The sequence below is a fragment of the Carettochelys insculpta genome, chromosome 19 (assembly GCF_033958435.1).
Source record: "Carettochelys insculpta isolate YL-2023 chromosome 19, ASM3395843v1, whole genome shotgun sequence".
NCBI classification, from domain to species: domain Eukaryota; kingdom Metazoa; phylum Chordata; order Testudines; family Carettochelyidae; genus Carettochelys; species Carettochelys insculpta.
The window spans coordinates 11482317-11509168 of NC_134155.1; the positions used below are offsets into that span (position 1 = coordinate 11482317).

The 26852-nt window shown below is 44.9% G+C and overlaps 1 protein-coding gene across 2 annotated transcripts in view; it reads right to left on the reverse strand.

Annotated features, from left to right (window-relative positions):
• Positions 1 to 26852, reverse strand: part of MNT (MAX network transcriptional repressor) — an 88223-nt gene that overhangs the window by 58738 nt on the left and 2633 nt on the right. For both annotated transcript variants that reach the window (XM_075013901.1, XM_075013900.1), the window contains exon 2: positions 1207 to 1786. In XM_075013901.1, the coding sequence (XP_074870002.1) occupies positions 1207 to 1786 (580 nt within the window). The remainder of the gene's footprint in view (positions 1 to 1206; positions 1787 to 26852) is intronic.

The following is a 26852-nucleotide window of genomic DNA, read 5'->3' on the forward strand; positions in this document are numbered from 1 at the left end:
CCAGGCCAGGGTTGAGTCAAATTGGAAGAACAGCACAGGAGCAGACTGCAGAGCCTTCACCTCTGCTATACCTGTTATCTGCCTAGAGAGAGGACTTTAGTTGCAGCTCACGTATAATTCTGTCTCCACAAGGTTCCCCTTTAATTCTTGAACTGAGACACCAACTACAAAGAACTTGTCCACCACAGCCGAACATGGGCATGTTTACTCTGTTACTTTCTGCACACCACAGCCAGAGCAGTCCTTCTCTTTGAAACATGACGCTCGTGTGCTCACCTTCCATTTAATTTAATATTTTAAATTATTGTTGCTCAAAAAATAATTAAGATGCATTCTGCAGTGGGACACTCTACTAATCACAATGAGATTTTAACAGAGCTGTAGCTAACAGCGTCCATGCATGGTTTCCCAAGCCATCAGGGACAGAGCTTTTTTTTTTTTTTTCCCTTCCCTGAGCACCATCACAAACCTCCTGGGACCAGAGAGGTAGTCTAGACCAGGCCATCCTTTCCAGAAGGCCTTGCAGCAGTCAGACTTGTCTCGTGTACCATCCAGGTTTCACCTCACTTAAAAATGACTTTCTTAAAAAATCAGCCCTAAAAATACAAAGTGTAACAGCACACTATTACTGAAAAAATTGTCACTTTCTCATTTTTACTGTATAATTACGAAATAACACAACTGAAATATAAACACTATACCTACATTTCAGTGTCTAGTATAGAGCTGTAGAAGCATGTCATTGTCTGTACGAAATACCAGTATGTACTGACTTTGTTTGGGCTTTCTACATGGCTAATTGTAAAACTAGGCAAATATCTAGATGAGTGGATGTTCCCCCAAATGACCTCTGGATAATCCAGGGATAAATGGAACCCTGGTTAAGAGCCACTCCTCTAGAGAACTGTTTTATAATGTAGTGTGGGGTTGGACATAAAACCGTGTTCTGGGTAGAGCAAACTAAGCTAACATCTTGCCACCAACAAATGTGTTCCAACACTTATGGCATCTGCATAGTTGTGATTTGACTGTCGACCCAGTTGGAGACCCCTTCACAAAGTAGCAATGACTCAGATTTGACACAGCCATCAAAAATCCCATTCCCCCACTTCTCCGTTTTCTTTCTCTCACAAGTGCTCCAAAGATCATACGCCCCCTGCAACATAACGTATGTGTAAAATGTTGGAAGAGTTTCTAGGGACTCACCCTCCAGGTCTCTTCTTCTGCTCATTTGGTTTGGCATCGTCAGCCGGAGCCAGCTTAAGAGCGTTGAGCTGCTGAGGTGGTGCCGGGTGCTGCTGCAGGGGTTGATGAGGTTGGGGCTGTACTGACTGCTGAACCACATGATGCTGAGAAAGGGCCAGCACTGGAGCAGCATACTGCTGTAATTGCTTGGGGCTACCAGAAGGGGGTGTAGCAGCCTTGGCGTCTGGAAGAGGAGGGCCGGATGGTCTCTGTATAAGAGGTGCAACGGATGACACTTCCTTGCTGATGCTGGGAGTGCTTATGAGAGGCTGGTGGCGTTGTATGAGCGGAGGGGACAGTGCAGTTTGGGATGCTTGCTGAGGGGGGCTAGTGACCACGGGGATGGGAATGACTGATATGGGGGCTGCTAGGGGTGGAGGCGGAGGAGGAGGAGGAGCTGGTGCAGGAGGAGAGATGGGCACTGCTGGGATTTCATTCCTTGGCTCCTCCAAGTGAATGGCATTGTTAACCCTTTGTACACTGGCCTTCTTCTGCGCCTGTTCTCTCTCTAGGCGGAGCTTTTCATGCTTTTCATTTTCTTCTGTAAAAGAAAACAAAAAGCACCAACTGTGAAGCACTTTGCCCAGATACAGTATTTTCCACCTTTCGGTCTCTTTACAAAGCTGTAAGTATCAATGTCCCCTCTTTTTCTGATGGAGAAACTAAGACCTAGAGAAATGAAATGCCTTGCTGTAGTCCATGCAGAAAGGCAGTGCAGAGCTGGGAACAGAGGTGAGGTCTCTTGATTTCCAGTCCTGCAATCCAGTTTTTGTTCAGGCTGCTTTCTCCCTACACCTTCCTTTTATCCAAGAACAAATTATTAAGATATAAAATACAGTGCGCTGAGTTCAGAACCAGACCTTCAGCACAAGAAACCAAAGAATGGCTTGTTAACCCTCAGTTTTTAGGGGCTTGCATGCATTCAACAACAAACCGACCAGCCTACTCTATCCTGCAGGAGTGAGACTGGGCAGTCTGGCAGGAAAGACATATACCACTAGACTCAGAGGGATATCTGTGTTAGTCTGTAGCTTCTCACATACGTACAAAACAAGCAGTCCTGAAGCACCTTAAAGAGTGACAATTTTATTTATCAGGGAATGAGCTTTTGTAAGTAAGAATCTGATGAAGTGGGTTTTACCCATGAAAGCTCATTCCCTGATAAATAAAATTGTTAGTTTTTAAGGTGCTACAGGACAGCTTATTTGTTTTTTTAAATGTACCACTAGACCATCTTCCTACTGTCTCAAGTAATGGGGCTGCAAATGTCCTGACCCAATTACCCCTCCCAAAATTTGACACCCAACCCCAAACAGTAAGGCTGGGCCTCACTGCCTTTATTGTTAACAAAACTTCCTGTACCAGGCAAGACCAACAGTATGAAGATCTGCCTCTTGCCTCTGGGTAGTGACCTTATCCCCTGGCTATTCAGAGGATGATACAAACACTTTCACAACAGGCCTAGCTAGTTGTGCAACAATGTATAAATGGGTGGGACAGGGACTACCTTTCGGGCTTCATAGCTCTTAGCTTAAATCCTGAAACAGACAGGTCCAAAGCAAAACCTCAGGTGGAACAACCTCTAAACTATGGACAAATCTGGTGGCTTGGCATTAAGAAACATGACATGTATTTATTTTTAACCCCTTCCCTCCCAGTAATTTGTTCTTAACATTTCATAATGAAAATAAAAAATAATCTTAAGAAAAAGGAAGCGCTGATCCTGATCTCCATGTGCCGTTACAAATTTTTAAGTATGGCCTTAGCATTGAGCACTCACAAACAGTACATTTGGGCTGCGTCTACACGTGCACGCTACTTCGAAGTAGCGGCAGTAACTTCGAAATAGCGCCCGTCACGTCTACACGTGTTGGGCGCTATTTCGAAGTTGAAATCGACGTTAGGCGGCGAGACGTCGAAGTCGCTAACCCCATGAGCGGATGGGAATAGCGCCCTACTTCGACGTTCAACATCGAAGTAGGGACGTATAGACGATCCGCGTCCCGCAACATCGAAATAGCGGGGTCCTCCATGGCGGCCATCAGCTGGGGGGTTGAGAGATACTCTCTCTCCAGCCCTTGCGGGGCTCTGTGGTCACCGTGGGCAGCAGCCCTTAGCCCAGGGCTTCTGGCTGCTGCTGCTGCAGCTGGGGGTCCGTGCTGCATATACAGGGTCTGCAACTAGTTGTTGGCTCTGTGTATCTTTCACTGTTTAATGAAAGTGTGTCTGGGAGGGGCCCTTTAAGGGAGCGGCTTGCTGTTGAGTCCGCCCCGTGACCCTGTCTGCAGCTGTGCCTGGCTCCCTTATTTCGATGTGTGCTACTTTGCCGTGTAGACATTCCCTCGTTGTGCCTATTTCGATGTTGGGCTGAGCAACGTCGAAGTTGAACATCGACGTTGCCAGCCCTGGAGGACGTGTAGACGTTATTCATCGAAATAGCCTATTTCGATGTCGCAACATCGAAATAAGCTATTTCGAAGTTGGGTGCACGTGTAGACGTAGCCTTGTAGTGAACTGCTTCCTTTGTATGCTTATCTCCCAGTGCTGTACGCCTATATGCTTCTATAGAAAGACCCTGCTGTAGCTTAGTTTACAGCAGCAAAATTCAATCCACAGCAAATCTGTCCAGTTCTTGCTTTTTTCATTTATAAACAGGCCAAAGGCTGCTGAATGTCTTTCAAAGGCCCAATCCTCCAATATTTGAAGCTGCAGTGACAAAACTCCTATGGGTTTCAATGGGAAGAGCCCCAAAGAGAGAAGAGACAAAGACCGTGTCCAGTCTGAAAAAAAAAATTCCAGTCTCATGCCTATAAGGTGGTCCTCTGTATAAGAGTCAGGCAAAAACTGCTGACTCAGGCATCCCTCTTTTTGAATTTGCACTGATATGATCCAGACCATCCAAAGGCTGTGGAATAGCAACATGCATGTGGTTCAGACTGATCTCCCTGAATAAGTTCAGGACACAATCGATTTCTTGGGCCTGCTAACATTCAGATTTACAGCTGTGTGAGGGTGTGACCCAGCAACACTGAAGTCAGTGGCAGGCTGGCCACCAACTTCAATGGAAAACTGCATAAAGTCCTTAGTAAGGAAACCTACAGACTTACTCTGATGTGAAACCACGCTGTGAGAAGAGCAAGGCTCATAAATTACATTTTTTTTTGCCTTTGTGCATTATAGTCAGGCCATTTAACTTGAATTTGACATGCCTGGGTGTATTTTTTTAATATCAGACAAAATCTGTGTGTCCAGCTAGCAAAATAAATTTCATTTAACTACGTTTCAGGTCTCTGGCTTTAACGGTGCCAATAAAACACAACTGCAATTTATTTATGCAATTTCTACAACTCAGACGGATTTAGCATCTCCACACATCCCAACCTGACATCAAATATCAAGAAAGCAAACTCAGTCCTTTGAAATGGGCAGATTACCCACTACTCTCAAGTTCTAACTGGCAGGAGTTACACCATGAATCTGGACCATTTACAGTATCTGAATGACCTCTCTACAAATATTCAGAACAAAGAAATTACCAGGGTCTGTCAAAGCAGTGGTACGTCTAATGTTGCATTCTGTCGCTTGACAGCGACCTGTGCCAAATAATTCAGATGAAGATACATGAATCATCCACTATTGTCAAACACAAACATCCACAGGAGAAACTACTGGTTATCTTGTACTCCGAAGCATGAGGCCTTGTGTGAACGTCAGGTGTCTGACCCAATGACGATATTTACACTGCACACCAGTACCTCCATTTTTTCACCTCGTTCCCCTAAACAGCAGCATCAAAACAGGACAGAAATAAAGGAGACTCACAATACCAGAAAGCCAGGATTTTGAGCAAGTGGAATTTCAGCACTTGCTCATTCTAGTAGGGTTGGCCTCTTCACCTCCTGAAGCTAGAGGTGATAACATCTGTACAACACAAGCAGTGTGGTCCAACAGCAAAGACCCTGGAGTAGGAGTCAGAAATCTGGGTTCTGTTCCTGGCTCCAGCAGTGATCAGCTGTATGAGCTTGAGCAAGATGTCTGGATCCCTGCTTAGATAGGCACCATCTCTCACTATCTGCGTGTAGAGAGCCTACCACAATGGTCCCTGCTCTCCACTCTAGGTTAGGTAGCTCTAGGCTACCCCAATGTAAATAAAATTGTACCGCTGAGGTAAATCCAGAGTAACTCCACTGAAACACTACCTACTGCAGATTGTAAAACAGAGCAAAATGTGGTCTTGAGCTAGTAAAAGAACCTAAGATACCCAATACTGGTTTTCATCCACTAGAAAAATACCTACACTACCTCACTAACTTTACTGAAAATGTAATGCAGCTCCTTTGTTGTCCACTTAGTTCTTTGATGACTCCTACTGCCTAGGGAGGTTAACAGTTGATTGCAGGTAGGGGTCTGCTCCTGGCCCCACAGGGCTTGACCAGAGCAGGGTGCACTGCAGGTGCGTGGGAGGGGAAGGACTCATGCACACTGCCAGAGTAATCAAATTAAACAAATAAACAGAAACCCACAACAACCTACATTTAACTGGGGTTTTCCTTTTGCAGGAGAAACACAAACACCACTGATTAAGTTATTCCCCTAGGGAAATAATAGCTAAGTAAAAGTTAAACAAAATCAAACCTCACCCTCCCACAAACACAAAAAAACAAGCAATCTTCCACCACACACAGCTACACAATCCTTTTCATGTGTACACAGCTGAATACCCAGTTCCACCTTATAGCTGTTTTTCTCCATCGAAAACTAAAGCTTTTTGCATTAGTTAAATCACTTGGGGGTGGGGGCCAGGGAATAAAATGTTCTTTCATGTTCTTCAATAACTTCTGTCCCATTCCAACATGCCTGCTCACTGTCTGATACAATACAGGGTATTCCTCCTACTACCAAGCTACTCACAGAAAACTATTCAGGCCCAATTCTGTGCTCAGATAAACTGGCACAGACCTGAATGGAATCAACTCGGCTTGCAGTAGCATCACTGAAAGCAGACTTTGGCCCAGGGCACATCAGGGAGGGGACACACAACTCAGAAGGAAGAGGAACTGCAGCAGACAGTGTAAAATATGCAAAGAGCAAATTCCAACTGAGGGCAGCTCAGTGGGGTTCCTGCTACTGAGGCAGAGAAGGGAGAGAAGCTTTCTTCTTACTCCTCCATTATAGCTGCTTCCTATAAACCTTGAAAATCCTGGTTCATTTCTCAGCTGCAGTAGCAAGCAAAGCATAAACCCAACCACACTGGGTTAGGGACTTGGTTCAAAGCACTCCCACATGTAGGAAAGCTGACGGTAAGATCTGGATCAGGTTCAGACAAGGACTAGGTTTCAAACTCTCCCTGAGACACAGGCACTGTGGAAGGGAAGCATGTGACACCCCACAGCTTGAATCTGGACATTCCCAAGCTCCAAGCACATTCGTGTACAGCATTGGATCCAGCATGTTACAGAGATCAAGGCTGGTGGTAAAACTGGGATGTGGACATCCTCAAAACCTGGGGAAGCGGGGTTTGGAATGGAGTGTCTGGTTTGATTCTGGCCTCTACTATAAGCCGTAGTGGGAAAAGGATATTATTACTGTATTTTTTAAAGCAAGATGCAAGGACAAAAGCCCCGCAGCAGGAATCAATCCACAGGTGGAAATGATCTTAAACCTGAATTTCTACCCATTTCAGACTGATTCACTTAAACCGAACAACATTAAGAACTAATAAATAAAAGCCCTTTGTCTGGGATTCTTTTGCTCCAATTTGCTGCCTGGTTTGCTGCCAGAACCAACAGGTTGGCCCTGGCACAGAAAACAAGAAGAAATTTGATCCGGGTGACCCGATGACTAACTGTGTTCTCTCTGAATGTTTGAGCAGGCTCTCCAGCGTCCAAGCTGCTGGGCAGTTGTGCTCACAGAGGCAAGGAGTATGTCACCACTGTCTGACACTGGTGCCAGTTTTTACTGCCTGTGATGAATAGAAGAAGTTAAATTCTGGTCTTACAGGGGTGTGAAAGCAGAAACTCCTGTTGGTTAAGCCTGGTAAACCCTGAAACCAAATTTCTCCCTGTGTCAATTCAAATGATGTCAGTGATGAATGAATGTCTGTCCTGACTCCTGGTATTTAAGTCAAGAGAAGATCCCAGATGTGCAAGATCCCAGAGTATGGCCCCTTCGGCCTCAAAGTGAAGACAACTGCTAATCAATTTACATATCAGTGCTGTTAAGTGAAAATAATGCAGTGAACAATTTTAATTCACCCAGGAAGATAAGAGTATAGACAGTAACCTTGCAGGCATGTACTCAAGCTTAGAAATGTGTATGCAAATGCAGCCGCAAGCAGGTACAGCCATCAGGCTGCTGATTGGGCCTTTGGCATCACAAATGCTGGGATCCCTTGTGCTACAAGATTCATTTCAAGGATGATTTAGACCCGATCTGACTCCAAGGCTACGTCTACACGTGAAGCCTACTTCGAAGTAGCCTATTTTGATGTGGAGACATCAAAATAGGCTATTTCGATGAATAACGTCTACATGTCCTCCAGGGCTGGCAACGTCGATGTTCAACATCGACGTTAAGCAGCACCACATCGAAATAGGCGCAGCGAGGGAACGTCTACATGCCAAAGTAGCACACATCGAAATAAGGGTGCCAGGCACAGCTGCAGACAGGGTCACAGGGCGGACTCAACAGCCAGCCGCTCCCTTAAAGGGCCCCTCCCAGACACACTTGCACTAAACAGCACAAGATACACAGAGCCGACAACGAGTTGCAGACCCTGTGCATGCAGCATGAATCCCCCGCTGCAGCAGCAGCAGCCAGAAGCCCTGGGCTAGGGGCTGCTGTACACGGTGACCATAGAGCCCCGCACGGGCTGGAGAGACAGCGTCTCTCAACCCCCCAGCTGATGGCGCCATGGAGGACCCCACAATTTCGATGTTGAGGGACGTGCAACGACTACACGGTCCCTACTTCGACGTTGAACATCGAAGTAGGGCGCTATTCCCATCCCCTCATGGGGTTAGCGGCTTCGACGTCTCGCCGCCTAACATCGATGTTAACATCGAAATAGCGCCCAACACGTGTAGCTGTGACGGGCGCTATTTCGAAGTTAGTGCCGCTACTTCGAAGTAGCGTGCACGTGTAGACACGGCTCAAGAGACCAATGACCTGAAATTGAACTGGCATTTGCTCCAGAAAATGCAAAGGACAAAAGTGCGTCCAAGATACCTCTCACTTACACCGGATATAGCTCTGGGAAGCAGATTCTGTAAGATCCATCATACCATAGGGAACTCTCCACTGAGACCTCCTCCTCAGTTTTATCCTTGTGCCCAACTGCCGAGGCATCAGCTGGCGTATTATGTCCAGTTCTAGGCACTGCACTCTGAGGAAGCGGTGAGTAAACTGGACAGAGTCCAGAAGAGAGCAACAAAGGTGATGAGAGTTAGAAAACATGCTCTGTGAGGAAAGGCTGAAAGAAATGATCATGTTTACTTTAGAGATAACAGTCTTCAAATATGTAAAACGCTGTTGTGATGACATTGGTGATCAATCATTCTCCACAGCCACTGGAGGTAGGATAAGAAGAAATCAGCATGGTTTGCAGCAAGGGAGATTCAGGTGAGGTATTAGGAAGAATGAACTTGGAGGATTTCTAAGCACTGCAAACGTTTGCCTAGGGAGGATGTGGAAGACCCATCACTAGAGGTTATAATGCCAGGTCAAATACCTTATTGTAAGAGGATGGACTAGATCAGGCCTCAGCAACACCTTGTGTCATATTTCAGTACTCGTTATAATTTCACAACACACTCAATATATATAACCCAGCCCCAGCCCCCCACTCTCACCCAATCCTCCTCCAGAACCAAGCACACCCAACTCCCCACAATAACCCAACCCTCCTGCGCCACCCTACTCTAACTCGATGTCAGCAACTCACCAGAGCTGCTGCCACCGCTGTTGCCATCCCAGAGCCATTGCTGCCACCACCTGCTTCTCCCACCAAGTGGTGGGGCGTGTGCGCAGAGGGGCGGATGACACTCCTGGCACATGGCTCCAAGACCCACTGTGTCGTTTTGCGGCACACCAGTGTGCCATGGCACACTGGTTGCAGATCACTGGAGGAGACCTCTTGAAGTTCCTTCCCATTCTATACTTCAAAGATTCTATGCTTTTAAGAAGTCCTTGACAGCTCTTTAGCAGTCTGTAGGAAATAACTTGGGTGATCTCTGGCAAGTTTTTCCCATCTCCATCATATGCACTAGTACAGAAACAAATGACACACTATACTGAATATATTACAGTCCACACTTACTTACAAAGGTTTTGTTCATCTGCAAGGTCTAATAATCCAATACACAGATCACACACAATGGTTATGACACCTGCAAGTCACTGGTATTTCTGGTCCACACAGACTGCTGAATAGGGGTCAACATCCCAAAATTCATCCTCAGAACTGTCACCCTGTTGTCAAGTACCCAGAACAGATGGCAAGGTCTGAGTGGACCATGACCACTGAACTCCCCTCAGATCCCTAGGGGTCTCTCTAGGCCACTAAGGAGGCATGGTGGAACTGCAAAATTTTCACTGCCACTGCTCAATCTGCCTATGTTCTGTGGAAAGATTTCAGTCCCTTGGGCTGAAGATTTTAGCCCAGCTGCCAACCCAATTGGAGTGGCTACACATAATAAAGGAGGAGGACAGAAGCCGAGCGGCAACAGAAACAGAAGAGACAGCAAATCATGTCACATGAGGAGGATATAGGAGGCAGGGTTAACATTCTCTGACCAGTGAACTGGTGCTATTTTAAGGCCTCATTGGTTCAGAAGTACACAGTGTCACAGTGATAACTCTGTTATCTAATAATCTGCTGGGTTTAAGTCTAACGCCTGCCCTTCAGCTGGCCTGGAAATTTTCTCAAGCTGTGATTACAAGTACTAGTTCAGTGGACAGAGTTACATATGCCTCCTGCTACCACTTGCCAAGAGCTGCCCTTGTCAAGAATGCAGTTCATTGAAGGAGCAGGCTGCGGCCTTCCAAAAAAACACATTTGCTAGAGAATAATAGTTAGTGTTCCCAACTGGAAAGACCATCAGCATTCACAATTCACATGCAAATAGCTAAATCAGCCATCCCTGCTATATGTATGCTTTATGCTTGTGCTGCAATACTGAGAGATAACATTCCATAACTCTACATGCAGTCATGAATGGGACCTAATTTTCTTAGTGTAAATCAGAACTCCCCTGGAGTCAATGTGAGGAGAACTAGGTCCAACATACTAGCACATTTCAGTGTATATTTGAACCATTTAATACTTCAAGTAACTGGGAACATTTGAAAGTTACTGTAGTAACTTGTACATGCCACACAGAAGTTCTCGCTGATCGCACACCAATTTTACATCAGGGTCATCAATGTAATTACTCCTGATTAACACGAGTTTAAATTAGTGGGGGAATCAGTACCTAGTGTTAACTCTTTTTTTCTTAACCTCTGAATAAATCTTCATTGGGATATTTATTCCATGCTGTTAATCTTGTCGTTCATATCCACTTATGTGCCTATTGGCTAGAATTTCCAAAAGAATTTAAGGGAATTAGAGCTGGGCTTTTCTAAACATGAAAGCCCATTGGATTTTAATGGGGATTGGGTACTAACTTCCCTGCATGCCTTAGAAAATCTCTCCTTTTACTGACTAAGTGATCTTTGGCCACGAAAGCCTCTGCTCCAAAAAGTCTGTTAGTCTATAAGGTGCCACAGGACTTCTTGTTGTTTTTGTGGATACAGACTAACACGGCTACTTCTATTATACTTGCATCCTTTTACAGTTAACTGGAGATCCTGCTCTGTTTTGTGTTTTTGTATGCAAACAGGCCCCTCCCTAGAAAGGCAAGCAGTGTATCTTGAATTACCAGTGAAATAACTTTGTTAAACACGGGATTCCTTTCCCTTCAGTGTGGTTGCTTCATGAGGTAGGAGTGTGGAAAACAACAGATGAAGCCCTTTGAGCTGTACTAGAAATGGATTTTAGCTTTTGAAGAGCAGCAATGCTGGTGCATTTTGTCATTCATATTTCAGTGCAGTGCGAACTAAATGTCACAGCATACCTCACCTCACCCAGCATTCCAAGTCGGCTGAAGCACTAACCAGCTGTCTGAAGGACAAGACCATGCTGCTGAAGTTTGCTTACAAAATTGGGGTGGGACATTATAGCTACAAACAATGGAGTTCTAAAACAAACACATGCTTTGATTTGATCTTCTGGGCCGTGTCTACACGAGCCCCAAACTTTGAAATGGCCATGCAAATGGCCATTTCGAAGTTTACTAATGAAGCGCTGAAATGCATATTCAACGCTTCATTAGCATGCGGGCAGCAGCAGCACTTCGAAGTTGACGCAGCTTGCCGCCGCGCATCTCATCCAGACGGGGCTCCTTTTCGAAAGGACCCCGCCTACTTCGTAGTCCCCTTATTCCCATGAGCTCCTTTTGAAAAGGAGCCCCGTCTGGACGAGACGCGCGGCGGCGAGCCGCGTCAATTTCGAAGTGCCGTGGCCGCCCGCATGCTAATGAAGCGCTGAATATGCATTTCAGCGCTTCATTAGTAAACTTCGAAATGGCCATTTGCGTGGCCATTTCGAAGTTTGGGGCTCGTGTAGATGTAGCCCTGGTGGGAGTCCCCCAGTTAGGAATAGGAAAAGAGGACAGGCTTTGACAAAAATGGGATGAGGAGGAAGCTGTTCTTTTTTTTTTCCCACCCCTAGTACAGTCTTAGACTTCAAAAGCAGCACAATATTACTATTGCAAAATAAATAATACTCATGGAGCTTCTCATGTCCTCATTCTTGTAATCCACCAAAACCACGCTAGGTTGCATTTGAAAAATGGCAGGACTAGGCCATTACAAATAAACTACTCTTGGCAGTGTGAAGCCTCTTTTCTGCTTTTGCAGACCCTGGATTATGGGGAGAGGGACTGAGACGATGACAAACGGATGACAAAAACATGCACAATGATGGTGAAAGCCAACCCTGCCCTCAAGAAGTGATCTTGACCCAAAAGTAGCTAGGAAGTGAACAGTGGCACAGGTGTGGGCCTGGAGTCAGATGTAAATACAAGATGGAATGAAGTATGAATTCCTGTTTTAGTAGTTCAGATAAAAGTGACCAACTCCTCCGTCCCATTCCCACCAAGTACACTTCTGCTTAGCTGTAAGCTCACCTGCTGCCCCACCCATCTCCCAAATGCAGATGGATCACAGTAATGAGACTATTAAGTCAGCATCTACTACAGTGAATTGGACTAGAGCTCTGCTTGGACCTAGTCTTTAAACCTATCCTGGACTCAGGTCCACCTGACTCAAACCACACCCAAGAGAGCTGTCCTTTTCCAACCCGACTTGATCCCAACCCCTTTGTTTTCCACAGAAGTGAGAATCAAGAAACCTAGATTCTGACCCTTTGACCTGTTATGTGACCTTGCCAAAACCACTCCACCTCTCCCAGCCTCAGTTTCCCATCAGTGACATGGGGTCAATACTCATAAAACACCAGAACTGGCAGGAACCTTAAGAGGTCATCAAGTCCAGTCCCCTGCCCTCAGGGCAGGACCAAGCACCATCTAGAGTCCCTAGCCCACCATGGTAGGTGTCTGTCTAACCAGCTCTTAAATATCTCCAGTGATGGAGATTCCACAACCTCTCTAGACAATATTTATCTTCCTCTTTGACAACACTTTAAAACTGATGGATGAAATGTGAGCTAAGTACTATTAGATAGTCAAGTCCACCACCCTAGGAAAGGCAGGATACCCTCACCTGATTATACAGAGGCAGCTCTTAGGATTCTCAAACCCTCAATCCCAGGCACTGAAGAGCCTAATTCATGTGGGAGGAAAAATATCCCAGTTTCAGGAGAGCACCAAATCTAACCTAAGACAGATCCTCTCTAGGTGACAAGCTGAAAGTGGGATACTTTTTGGAAAGCAAATGGAGAAATTTGTGAGCAATGAGGAGAATGCCACCTCAAAAAAAAATCTTTCATTGTATCAGAGCAAAATACTAAATCTGGTCCTGGCTGGAGGCATTGGTTCTAATGGAAAGGAACGTCCAAGAAGCCAGGTGCAGGGGCAAGACACACTGGGATAGAACTACATGCCTCATGGTTCAATTTCCCTTTAAATGTTCCTACAGACCTTTCACCTACGATCATTTTTATGCAGAATGCATAAAGGCACAATCCTCACAAACTACATTCTCCATACACAACATACATAGCATGAGGTGAGCGCACTCAGCACCTGCCACACTCAAGGCACACCTTGAATACATGGGGTTCTGGTTTATTTATAATACTCTCCTGGCTCTGGGGCTTACACAGCTCATTCCTTTCTCTATAAGAGATGCAAGCATCTTCCCCTCATCTGCTCCATAGCATCCATTATTTGTCTCTGTAGTCAGAGGTTCACAGATTCCAAGACCAAAAGGAAACACTGTGATCTAGACACACCTCTGGTACAATACAACCATAAACTTCCTCACAATAATTCCTACAGCATACATTTTAGAAAAATACCCACTCTTGATTCAAGAATTGTTAGTGATGGAGAATACACCATGATCCTGATAAATTGTTCCAAGGGTTAATTACCCTCACTGTTAAAAATGTACACCTTATTTCCTATTCCCAGATTGAATTCCAAACATTTAGGTATCTTCTTCTGCTAAACTGAGAAGTCCATTATCAAATACTTGTTCCCCATAAAGATACTTTGAGATCTTGATCAAGTCACCCTGGAACCTCCTCTTTGCAGTTAAATAGATTAAGCCTTCTGAGTCTCTCTCTAAAGCCAGCTTTCTAATCCTTTAATCTCTCTCATGGCTCTTCTCTGAACCCTCTCCAACATATCAACCCTTTCCTAGTTTGATGTGGTTTGATGGATATCCACAGTGTTGGGCTGGGTCCTGATTAACATGACAAAAATGTGCCCACAGGATAAGTTCCAGCTGCTGCTTCTCCATCGTTTCCCAAGTTGTTGCTGATCCAAGGACTTCATTCAAATTCCAGGCAGCTATCAAGAAGCTCTGTTCTCTTCCCACATCGAGATGTAGCTACTAATACTGTATTATTTAAGTTACAATAAATTCCATGGCCAATAGCTCTGTATTTCTAAGATGGTTTTTCATCAAAAAGGATAGTAAAATGTTTCACCGGTCACTGACAAAACAAAAAGCAGTCCTGTAGCACTTTAAAGACTAACAAAATAATTTATTAGGTGACAAGCTTTCATGGGATAGACCCACTTCTTACTCTCAATGTGGGTCTGTCCCATGAAAGCTCATCACCAAACAAATTATTTTATTAGTCTTTAAAGTGCTGCATGACTGCTGTTTTGCGTTGACAGAATACAGACTAACACGGCTATTTCCCTGTCAGTGTCACCGACAGGCATCCCCCTCTAAAGTGGGGGAAAGCTGAAATACTGGAAAAAGGACTCAGACAAATTACTATTCTTATGAATGTAACCTGGTGTCTTTGATGTCAGTGCCAAAGGGACAGAGCTTTGGTTTACTACCCATCCATGATAACATCTCCCACCCGGGACACTAGCAGAAAGCCTTTTGTTGAAGCATTGTGGTTTGTTTCTAGGGAATAGGTAGAGGCAGGATCAGGTCACTGCTGTTTGCCACCACAGTAACTCAACCCCAGAGAATTTTCAGGTGGGAGTCAAGGCTGCCTGACCTATGAGAAAGGCAGCCAAAAATTAGCCCCTTCCCAAAGCCATAGAAGGAGTCAGCAGCAGAGCAGTGACTTGAAGTCAAGAGATTTTGGCTCCTAGCCCTGTACTCAGACACACCAATCTCTAAGGGCAGATCTACTCTACAGGGCAGCGTCCACCTAAGTATGCAACTCCAGCTATATGAGTCAATGTGCCTTTGATCAAGTATCAGAGAGGGAGCCGTGTTTGTCTGTAGCTTCGAGAACAAGAAGTCTTGTGGCACCTTATAGACTAACAGATATTTTGGAGCATAAGCTTTCGTGGGCAAAGATCCGCTTCTTCAGATGCATGAATGCGGGGGGGTTCAGAGGGTTATTTAAAGAGTGGGGTCCCAGTAAAAGGGAGGGCCAGAGCTGACAAGGTCTATTCAGCAAGGGGGAAATGTCCCAGTATCAATAGCACTTATCAAAAGAGGAAAAAACAAGTCAGATCAGACAGGGGGATGTGAGCCTTTGTCAGAGTCTAATGGGGAGATCTTAACACCCAGGGCAGAGAAACTGCCTTTGTAAGCTGCGAGCCACTTCTAGTCTCTGTTTAATCCTTGGTTAATGGAGTCAAATTTGCAAATAAATTGCAGCTCAGAGATTTCTCTCTCCATTTGATTTTTGAAATTTCTTTGTTTCAGGACTGTCATCCTTTCATCAAGTTATTGCAGGGTCTCCCCTTACGCTTCTTGTTCTGGTAGAGTGCCAGAGTTGACAAGAGCATGATCAGCAGTTGATTTAAGGGGTCTTTACTAGACTTGCTAAATCAACCTCCAGGAGATCAATTACTGCAACAATGATCTCCAAGTAAGTATAGACCTGCCCTAAAGGATGATATCAAAACCTGCTGGGGCTTGGATTTGTGGATGTAGGAAGGGCAGGTATGTCTAACTCAGGCCCACCCCCAGAGCCATCCTTTCCCACACTGAGGTACTGGCTGCTATCAGCAATTCAGGGGCAGAAGATTGATCACCAGGCACTATTAGCGCCAAAAAGTTTGAGACTTTTCCCTCAGTCAGAAGAAATACAGGCACATCTGTGGAAGCAAGTCAAATCAGACTGCATAGATAGGCCTTCTGCAGCATTAACTAATGCAGGCTATTGGCGGGTTCACTAGGACATGCTTATTTGAAATTATCGAAAAAGCAAGCAATAGTCATAACCCAACCTAAACGAAGAGAAGGAAATGCCTGCACAATCCCGCAAGGTACTAGCTGAGAGAAAGGGGCACAGACTTTCCATTTTTTAGGGGTTTAAGATGCACACAGCCAGCTGATGTAATCTCATTCCTGGTGGCATGTAGGGCCTTCAAATTAAAAATCAAGGATGGTGGGTGGCTCAGATGACAACACAGATTAAGCCTAGGTACAAGGGAAAATAGTCTAACCTTATTCTCCCACGGACTCTGCAGAATATGCGTCAGGCACCTGAAAATTTGGGGCACCACTGGGTATTATGTCCACCCGCTAGCCTCGTCCTATCCCTGTTCTGAGGCCTGCTTCCTTTGGACAGGTTCTAGTTAACTTGAAAGTGAAAAAGCCCGTCAGAGGTGTTAGCAGAACACTGAACCTGTGAAAGAACCATTCAAGTGGTAATTAAGCCATTTAACAGGCATTTGCCAACCCCAGGTATAGATTGTCAGTTTCTGAATTTCCTGTTAGTGGACAGGACCTGAATTTAACAGTACACAGGATGGCCCCAGGGAAGAGAGCACACTCATTTAGGCTGGTTCTCCCGGGTAACATATGGGGTTACTGGCCAGGCACTGCTGGAAAGAACTCAAGATACAGCATCACACCTGGCTTCCGGAAGACAGAGAGAACTCATCCCTAAGAACATTTGTACTTGTGCATCTTTGTCTCTCGAAATGGCTTTCTGGTGATCTCCATCTGGACTCAGAAAGCTTTAGGACCCTTGTTCCATCAGATCTCTGATACTGGCAGTTTCATCACAGCAAATGTAGAGGTTTGTACATTATTCTCCCGTTTTGGGGTGAGATGTTCTGTTTTGGCTTTGTTTATTTTGTTTTGTTTTGTTTTGTCCTATTTACATGTTGGTGCCTACCTGCCAGAGAAAAACACTCAAGGAAAACAAAGCAAAGGAAAGACCAGGTTTATTATTCCCTGGAGCGCACCAAGGCTTTGGCTGTCTGAAATCAGCAGGAAAGTACAAAGCTTACCCAGACTCCAGATGTGAAAATGCAGAACAGCTTCAGCAGACAGAACAACCACTACTGCCGCACTGCATCACATGATGGGCCCTGATGAGTACAGTCCCAAGAGTTGTTTCTCAATAGGATGTTTTATTTTTTTTTCTTTGGGCAACAGCTGCTTTTTTTGGAAGAATATCCGAACAATTTCTTCTTTTAAGTACCTACCTACCATCTGAATGTTTTGCACGCAAGACCCCACAGAAAGAAGGAACTTTGCATGATTACCGGAATCCAGTCCCAGGCTTTCTAAGCAAACACTTACATGAGGACTGTAGACTGCACACCGGGATGTGTTGAGATCTATCAGAAAGTCCGGAGGAACCGAGTAGAACTAGGAACTATTTAAATATGCAGGTCAGATACATGTAAATGTAAATTGGTGCTTACTTTCATAAAACATACTTCAAAAGAAAATGTAATGCTCCTGTCGGGAGTGAATTACTATTTTCATTCCAGATATACTAGAAGGAAGGTAAGCCACAGACAGGCGAAGTGACATACTCAGAGTCACACTGTGTCATGGCACTGTTGTGTCTATTCATTCTCTTTAAATGGTCTATTTGTTTGGCATTAGTTTATGCAACACTAAATACAAAGTATGCAATAAAAATTTTCTTAGATTCCAATAACAGATGTGCTGTACACCTCAACTTACTGGCCAAAGGCTGTCAGAGTGGGATTTTCAAAAGCAGTTAGCACTAGGATATTTCTACTTCTACTGAAGTCAGTGGTTACATACGAAGTCCTTTTCAAAAGCCCACTCTAATATTCATAAATGAGAAGTAGCTAAGGCTGTAAAGACACTTGCTTATCAAAGGATGACACACAAGGCATTGGAGTCATCAGCCTTCACAGCTATAGAAATCAAGGACTCCTGTAGTGCAACGAGCATCCACATTGCCACTGAGTTCACAAGAACTTCAGCACTCGCTGTCTTGCAAGGGTTTTTTTTTTCTGCTGTTGTTCCTAAGAAACTGGTGTGACACAGGGTGGCCTGTCAAGGCATTTGCTTACCAAAACAAGGCCATATCCTCTTGTGGCACAATAAGTAGCTTCACTGCAACTCTTTACCTCCATAGTGTATTGCATCAGTGGTCCAGGCAAGCTCAACACTTGTCAGCCTTATATACTAGGATTATATTAAGTGAGTTCCATGGGGAGGAGACAAGAGCTCACTCCAGGTCACAGTTCAACTTCTGGCCCATTGTTGCAAGCAGACTACTAGCCCTGATTCCATGGCCAACGAGGCCAGTGTTAAGTTTCAGAGAAAACGCTCAACCAAAACAGAGCCCAGATCTGTTTGAACGCTTCAAGCTGTCTGGCTAACAACAGCATATTTTCAGGAAGGGGTCCTGGTCTTTAGAATACCTTCCTCAGATGAGCTGCAAGAGCCTGAAGCTACTGACTTTGGGGGAAAACTGCAAGGCCTATATATTCCTAGGCTTTTCACAATGAGACTGGGGCGAGGGGAGGGCAATCCATTGATAAGAGAGGATTTCAGCTGTTTAGTGATGGGACAGACTTCCAAATTTTGAGCCTTATGAATTCTTACACGTATATGTAAAGACTACTGAAGCTACCTAGAGTTCCAGAGAGGCAATTTTAACAAACCAGATGGATATCTAGTGTAAGAATGAACCAAGAGATAAAACCTAGATATCCTGTAACAGATGGTGAACTCAAATGGCCCTTTCTATGGCAGTCAGCCATCCATTTCCAACCCTTTTTGAAGGGTGCTGGGCCTAGCAAAGGGAATTTGGGTTTCCTATCCTCTAAACCGCACAGTTTCATAACACGGACAAAATCCAGTAAACTGCCTCCACTAGTTAGTCCATAACCTTGGTATAAGAGAACTCTCAGACTCATAGAAAATTCTTCCCCATAGAGTCCATGGAAACCAGGAATGCCAAGAGCAGTCACAGCATTTATACACAGATGCTAATAGCATGATTTCAACTGTGCCGTACAGAGCGCCTCACGGCTAGGCTAAAGCACAGCAAATACTCCTTCCAAGAGGTTCTCACCACTACTTGGATTTCATGGGGTGCCAACAGATAGACATTTTGCTTTTTAAAATCGGATTCTGGAGTCTGATGAAACAGAGTTGAGAAGCAGAAAAGGGGTGGGGAGACCAAAAGATTTGAGGACTCTGCTGGGATTGATACAAATGTTGAAACAGGGAGTCTATTGCTGTTTTTGCAGGGACATGTAAATGGTACTAGGGAAAATAAAACTAGAACTTTAGAAGAAATATGGCATCTTTCCTAACAAGCGGAAGCATACAGTGGCCAGCTGTGGTCACACCCAGATGAGACTCTCTCTCTTTCTGGATAAGTAAGAACTAGAAGAGACAGCTGCCCCACTTTCACTTGGACACTCACAGATTTTTTAATTCACTTAAAAATCCTCATTAATCACCCATCTCCCATGTTCTGCAAAGGTTTCATGCCATTATATGGACCCATAGCCTCCCTGGCCTGGGATACCACATAATACCCTGCTCCTTGCCCTTAAACCCAAGAGGAGAGCATAGAAAGTAGAGACAGTGCAGAAATGGGTGAGGAATATGAAAACCATGGAAAGATGTCCCTACAAAGAGGGATTGTGACTGTTTATTTTAGACAGAGACAAGTCAGAGGGGACATGTCCGAGGTAAATAAACTAACAAATGGACTAGAGACATAAAACTGGGAACATCTATGCAGGAGGACAGCTGACAGAACTGGATAGCAAGAAATTGAAAACTGATGAAAGGAAACTTTTCTGCTATTTAAACAGACACTGTCTGGGAGTCCTTCAGCATTTGCATTCACACATACTTAACTTGTGCAATTTACTGAAACAAAGTATTACCGAGACCAAGAGTTCTGTGAGATTAAAAATAATAGAGATTAGACAGTATATAGATGAACACACCATACAAAAAGAAGAGCTTGAAACCTTTATAGCTCAAGGCACAAACCAACCCACCTTCTGTCAAAGGTTAAGATGAAAAATTCTCCCATGGGCGTAACTGTCCACAACAAGATTTCTTACACTTTCCTCTGAAACAGCTAGTGCAAACCACTGTTTAATACACAGGATATTGGGTTAGAGGGACTCCTTGTCTCTGCTAATAAGACAATTCCTATGTTCCTGCTGGAATTATGCAGGCACTTACACGCACTTTATTCTGAGGCATCCCAGATCTTGAACAGCAAGATTCAAACTTTGCAGAAAAGATCTCCACCAATGAAGTGTAATGAAAATGCCATGCATATGTGAGGGAAAGTTGGAGGCAGCTGGTATCTTATCCTCCTTGAGTCTTTCATAGCCACCCAGGATAAGCATCCATCAAACACTCATGAATAAAATACCAAGGATCAGATCTGTTGACCCCAACAAAGCTATGCAGATTCATGCCAGCTGAAAGTCTCTCTCTAAGTATGTACATAACTTTCCATGTATTTGAGGGGCCATCCAAAATGTAGGTAGTGTAAGGCCACAGCTCTCCCTGTGAAGTAGACAAATACTGTTTCCTATGTTTTACAGATAAAGAAGCAAACACACTGGCTACGTCTACACTAGCACACTACAAAGTAAGAACATCGAAATAGGCTACTTTGACGCCTATCATCTACACATCCTCCAGGGCTGGTGCCGTCGCCATTCAACATCGAAGTAGCGAGAGGGAATGTCAAAAGGAGCTGCCCAGAAGGAAATGCCAAGCGTCCACACACACAAACGCTCCCCGTCGAAATAAGGGGCCAGCAAAGCCTGAGGACGGGGTCACAGGCTGGACTAGCCCTTCCAACAGTAAGCCGCTCCCTTTAAGGTCCCCTCCCAGAAACACACTTGGCCGGCACTGCACGAGGTCCACAGAGCCGACAACTGGTTGCAGACCCTGTGCACACGGCATGGACGCCCAGCTGCAGCAGCAGCAGCAGCCAGAAGCCCTGGGCTAAGGGCTGCTGCATGCGGAGACCACGGAGCCCCGCAGGAACTGGACAGAGCGTCTCTCAAGCCCTCAGCTGATGGCTGTCATGGAGGACCCTGCTATTTCGATGTAGCGGGACGCAGATCATCGACACACGCCCTACTTCGACGTTGAACGTCTAAGTAGGGCGCTATTCCCATCTTCAGATAGGAATAGCGATTTCGACATTTTACCACCTAACGTCGAAATAGTGCACAGCGCGTGTAGATGCAACGTGTGCTATTTTGACGTTGTGCCAGCTACTTTGAAGTAGCCGGCTAGTGTAGACGCACCCATTGGGTGAAAAGCTGGCATCACTGAAGTCAGCTGGGAATTAAGCCATTTGCTTCAACAGGGGGTCAGGGCTTTACCCATGGAACTTAAATGACTTTCCCAAGGCCACACAAGCAGACAACAGCACAACTAGGAGAAGCAGCCAGAAGTTCCTGGTTTCTTTTCTGCTCAGCTCACTAAACAATCCCATCCCCTTAGACAACCATACAGAATACTTTCTTTTTAGTATATCGCATACAAAGGACTTGTGAAGACAGCAGCAGATTGAGAGAAAATTTAGATACCAGCTATGCAAGAAATACTCTTTTTCTCATCATACCACCTATCCTGATCACCTGTACACAGACTGTATTAGATTTGCATTCATCACAAAGTTTTAACATAAGGTGAACACAACAGCTATTTTAGCCAAGCACTAAAGGAACAGAATAGGCTGGCAATGTGAGAGACAATTCCTTCCATGTTACCAGCTTGCTGTCAATTTGTTCTGTGGTTTCAGCAGGCCTGTGCAAACTTATAAAAGTCAAGAAAGCGTTCACATCAACCAAGCTAGGTCCACCTGTCAGGCGCCCCTTATGACACGTGCCTCCTCTCTGACTGCAGTTGAGCTCCAAAGCAACTAAACTGGAAGCCTCTGAAGGAATTAAAAAATGAAATCCCTACCATATTCTTTGGAGAAGCAGCGTTTAACCTCTTGAAAGAATCAAGCTGTTGCATGCAGCATGACTTTCCTGACAAAGAAGGTGATAAAGCTAGTGGTTAGAGTGAGAGACCATCAGCCAAGACCTTTGAGCTCTATGCTGAGCCTACCAGCAACGTGCAATGTCGCTTACAGCCTGGTTTTCAGCGGATGGCTGCAATGGGGAATGTGGGAGCTCAGCACTTCTAAAATTAGCCCAACCACCTCTTTGTACTTCAGTTTCCCCAAAACAGGCATGCAGTAATCTCAAGCAAACCTACAGTAACAAACCAGCCCATGCAACTGATAACCGAGGGCAACACAGCTATAACAAAGATGAAGAGAAAAAATAAGTGTTAGTAAAGAAGCAGTTACTTGAAGAATATGTGTCCACGCAACTTACAAGGGACTTCTGGAAAGTGTCCATTTACAGAGCAAATACATGCACAGTTGCCTCCACTAAAACAGAAACTGCTTATTTTATTCTTGTGTCTTAGAGAGTCTGTGCTCCAACGCTGAATAGGGATGGTAGTTTCTCACTTGTGCCATCTTTTGCAGACCCTGGTGCATCTCTTAGCAAAGGCTGAAAACCTGGCACATATTTCAATCATCATGCAACTTTTAGATCCTGTACACACTGGCATTCACTCCAGAGGTTCCTACCTTACCTATGCCATACTGTGGTTGTATACCATTTAACAAACACATTTAAGTCCTGTGTAAGTTGCTACTTGAAACCCTGTTAGCATGTATTTTAGGCATATTTAAATATCATAGCACCCAAGCACTTTTCTAATAAAAACCATTTTTAAACAAGTTTGAACTCCAGTGTAGGAAGCCATATATACAAAGGGTTTACCATTTGGAGGCACCAGCTTACAACAAAGCAGTTTCCCATCTGGGTTAGAAACCGCTTGGCTTTGCTGAGGGATGTTAAGGTGGCTAATGGCATGATTTTATCTCATCCACAAAGGCAAGACCAAACTGTGTTATAAACATAATTACCCAACATGGTAAATAACCTGATTTACAGGGATTCTTACAGAACTAAAAGATGTGAACACAGTGGTTACCAGTTAACATAAGCAACCCCATACCTGGTTTAGTTGTTAATTCACATCAGAAAGATTGGAAGAGCAACAAAAAGCCATGCGTCTCTGATAGGAAAGGCAGACTGGCCAATACCAAAGGCATGAGCGTAACTTCGACGGAAACAAACTATTTGGAAATACTTGTGTGAAGCTTTACAAAACATTTGGAAGCCACATGTGTGATCAGGATGAACTAGCCTTCTGAGGCACACAGTTAAACAAAAGAGATGTGATACTAAGGAGCTTGAGCTGTTTCTGCTGTGAAACTGATGACATGACAGTCCTACAAACATAGTATTTGGCATCTCAGCACAGACTACAGAGTTCATTTAATCAAGCCTGGTATTCTACTGGCATTTCCTTCAATCTTTAGAGCTTTTGTAAGTGATTGTTCAATGAATACAGGGGATAGAGGTCCCCTTCACACCTCTGCAGAGATCATCTGACTTCCTAAAGAGTAACAAGCAGTCCAGTGGCACCTCAGTCTATGTTTAGATTTCGAGATACAACTGCAGTTTAAATGTAATCTCAGAGACTAACAAATTTCTTAGGTCATGAGCTTTCATGGGCAAAACTCACTTCAGCAGATGGATTTAGAGTAGAAATACAGTATCCAGGCTTTCTATAGCATGGAGTGTGTCTGTCTACTCTAAATCCATCTGATGAAGTGGGCTTTACCCATGAATGTCCATGATCTAATTAGTTTTTTAGTCTTTAAGGTGCCGTAGGACTGCTTGTTGTTTGTGAAGTTACAGTCTAACATGGCTACATCTCTGAGTTGCTGAAGAATGTGATTTTTATTACTATTTAGCAAATAAAACTTTCCCAGTGGCTCTTCCTTGCTTTAATCCCCAAAGTTTGAGACTCTTCTAGTTGCAATCCACAGAGTCAAGCTGAAAAAACCCAAAAACAAAACATCTGGTGACAGAAGCTGCTAGCCTGATCTCCCAACCAGTCAAACAACAGAGATAACCCAACCCTCCCTTCAGTGGATCTTACAGCTTCCTCTATTTTCAAGTAGATCATCTCAGTCCTGGCTCGCTGCCAAGAACAATCCATCCTGCCTGCCCAGGTGGGTGGAGGTCAGGGCAGGTGGGTGCACTGCACTAGATGGAATGAAAACTGGCCATGCTGACACCTTTCCTGATACAAAGAACTCTAGAGTGCTCAGCCAAACTGTGCTCAGCCAAACCAGATTTCTGGACTGGCTGAAATCATCAGCACACTGTGCTTGAACTGAGGGCCTCTCCTAGTAGGATGTCCACTGGCCTCTTCCCCTCTCACTGCTGGGGTGATGGTGGTACCTTTGTAATTTTGTGTCCAAAAGATAGCTACATGCTTTACACTGTATTAATATTTGTCCCCCAAACCCCTTGATATCTCTGGTCTTGGGTTGGTGTTATTTATTTATGTCAAAGAAGGATCAAGTGCTTTAATATTACTTCGTAATCCTCTGCCCAGGGACCTCAAAGCGGTTGAAAGATATTAGTGAATTAAGCCTCACAGCACCCTTGGGAGATGTATCAGCACTGCTAGCCCCATTTCACACACAAAGCACACAGAGGTAAAGTAAATTGGCCAAGCTTATATTGCACAGGTCACACAGCCAGGTACCAAACTCAGGTCTCCTGGGTCCCCACCCTGTCTTTTAACTGTAGATTTCCTGAGACAACATACACTGTGTCCTAGCCACTGTATCCTCACCAGCGCATCAACATTCTGCATTGTTTCTCCATTGCTCCTCTGGGCTCAATACAAGACTTGTGCAAACTTCTGTATCAGCAGATATAGCCCACACTGTATGTAGTCCCAAAGAGTAAGAAACCCTGGATAACAAATACTGATGTGAAAAGTTCCACTGCCACACTTCACCTTTACAGGAATCCTGAAAAACAGGACCAGCCTTACTTCAATCGTCCCCTCTCCTTTCCCAAAATAATTCCTCCTCCCCTTTACATTGAACGACCTATTGTGCAAGAGCCTCGAGCAGGGGCGTGCAAAATGGGGGTGGGCCCCCTCGGGGGGGCATGAAATTTCATAGAAGAGAATTGCAGCACAATCCGCTTCTTAGCTACAAGCTCATCAGTCTCATCAAAAATACTGAAACGCTACCGCTCTTGTGCATGTGTACAAGACACGTATCAATTGAGTTTTTACAGTCTATGTCTGTACTTTCTGCCACTTTGGATTCCATGAGATGGGCTGCGGAGGGACTAACTGACAGGAGAAAAAGTGGGGCCTGATGTAAAAAGTTCTCTCACCCCTGGCCTAGAGAAGGAGCCAACAGTTCATGCTGCAAAACACTCACTGCTTTCTGGATCTTTCCCCAGAGCAGTGCAGCAAACAGCACACAGATCTCCACTCTGCTAGGCCTGTCACGTGAACAGCTCCATGTTATACACATGATAGTCTCACTGAAACGAAAAAGAGGAAACTCTGACAGAAGGGGCTCTGAGAGCAATAGCTTCTTCCCATCCAGTTTCACAGCTGGGGGATGCACAAGGAGCCAGGGCAGAAAGTTCTTTTCCTCTCCCACAACCGAAGGGAGAGGGAGATGGGCCGTGAGTCTGGGGTGGGCAGCAGGACCTCCGCAGCAGCACCACAGCTTTGCTTTCCCACAAGGCCGTGTGCTTCTGCTAGAACAGGATCAAACCCCAGCAGCACCGGCCAGTACTCTTCCTGCGTCCACTCGCAGCCCCACAACATTGCAAAGTTGCCCAAAATATTTTGTCTTGCCCATCGCTTCAGCTTTGTCACTACCCCCACCTCTGAGCCATTCAGCAGTTTCCTCCTTGCCCCACATACCAAGTCCAGGCAACTCGCGGTCTCTTTTAGGGCTGCACACTGGACAGTTACTGCCTATTTCCCTGATGTGGTATCTTTTCACATTGACTCTCCCTGGCCACATGCCCTCTCCCTTCTGCCAGCGTTGATACCTCCCCTGCAGCAATAGTAGTAAATATTTCTACCCGAAGAGCCTACTCAGGATCAGGACCCAGTAAGGGCTGTATAAGCAGAGGCCCTCCCTGTCCTGAAGGGTTTACAGACTCAAGAAGACAACTTGTGCCATTTCCATGCCACTCTTTGTGCCTGGAAGGCCTTCAAATAGGGTACTATTTGCCAAATCGCCTTGCTCAAGCCTCCCCTCAAGCGCTATTCAGCCAAGAAACCTGTTTTTAACAAACATCCCCTGCAGTTAACAAGCTGCACGCAAGCTTCGCTGACCTGGGTCATTGATGTTCCTTCTCTCTCTGCAGCCTCTACCTGCTCCTGTGTGTTTGTGACCCTCACTTGATGTGTCAGGTTGAGCTCACCTTGCCAGCCACAGCTGGGAACATACTGCTGCTTGTTCTGAGATCCGTCTCATGTATTTTTGGCACCTGAAAAATGACCACCATCCTCTCAAGGAGCAGTCTGCACAGTGAACGGCACAGCCTGCCACTACAGCTCACGTATTTAATCTCTTCTATTTCTAGAGTGCATTTGCCAATGAGCAAAAGAATATTAACACTAACCATCGAGCAAGGTAGAATATGCAGACTGTAAAACCATCATCTTAAATATACGCAGGATGCAGGTATGACTCCCAGCCTCAGCAATGACGTTAG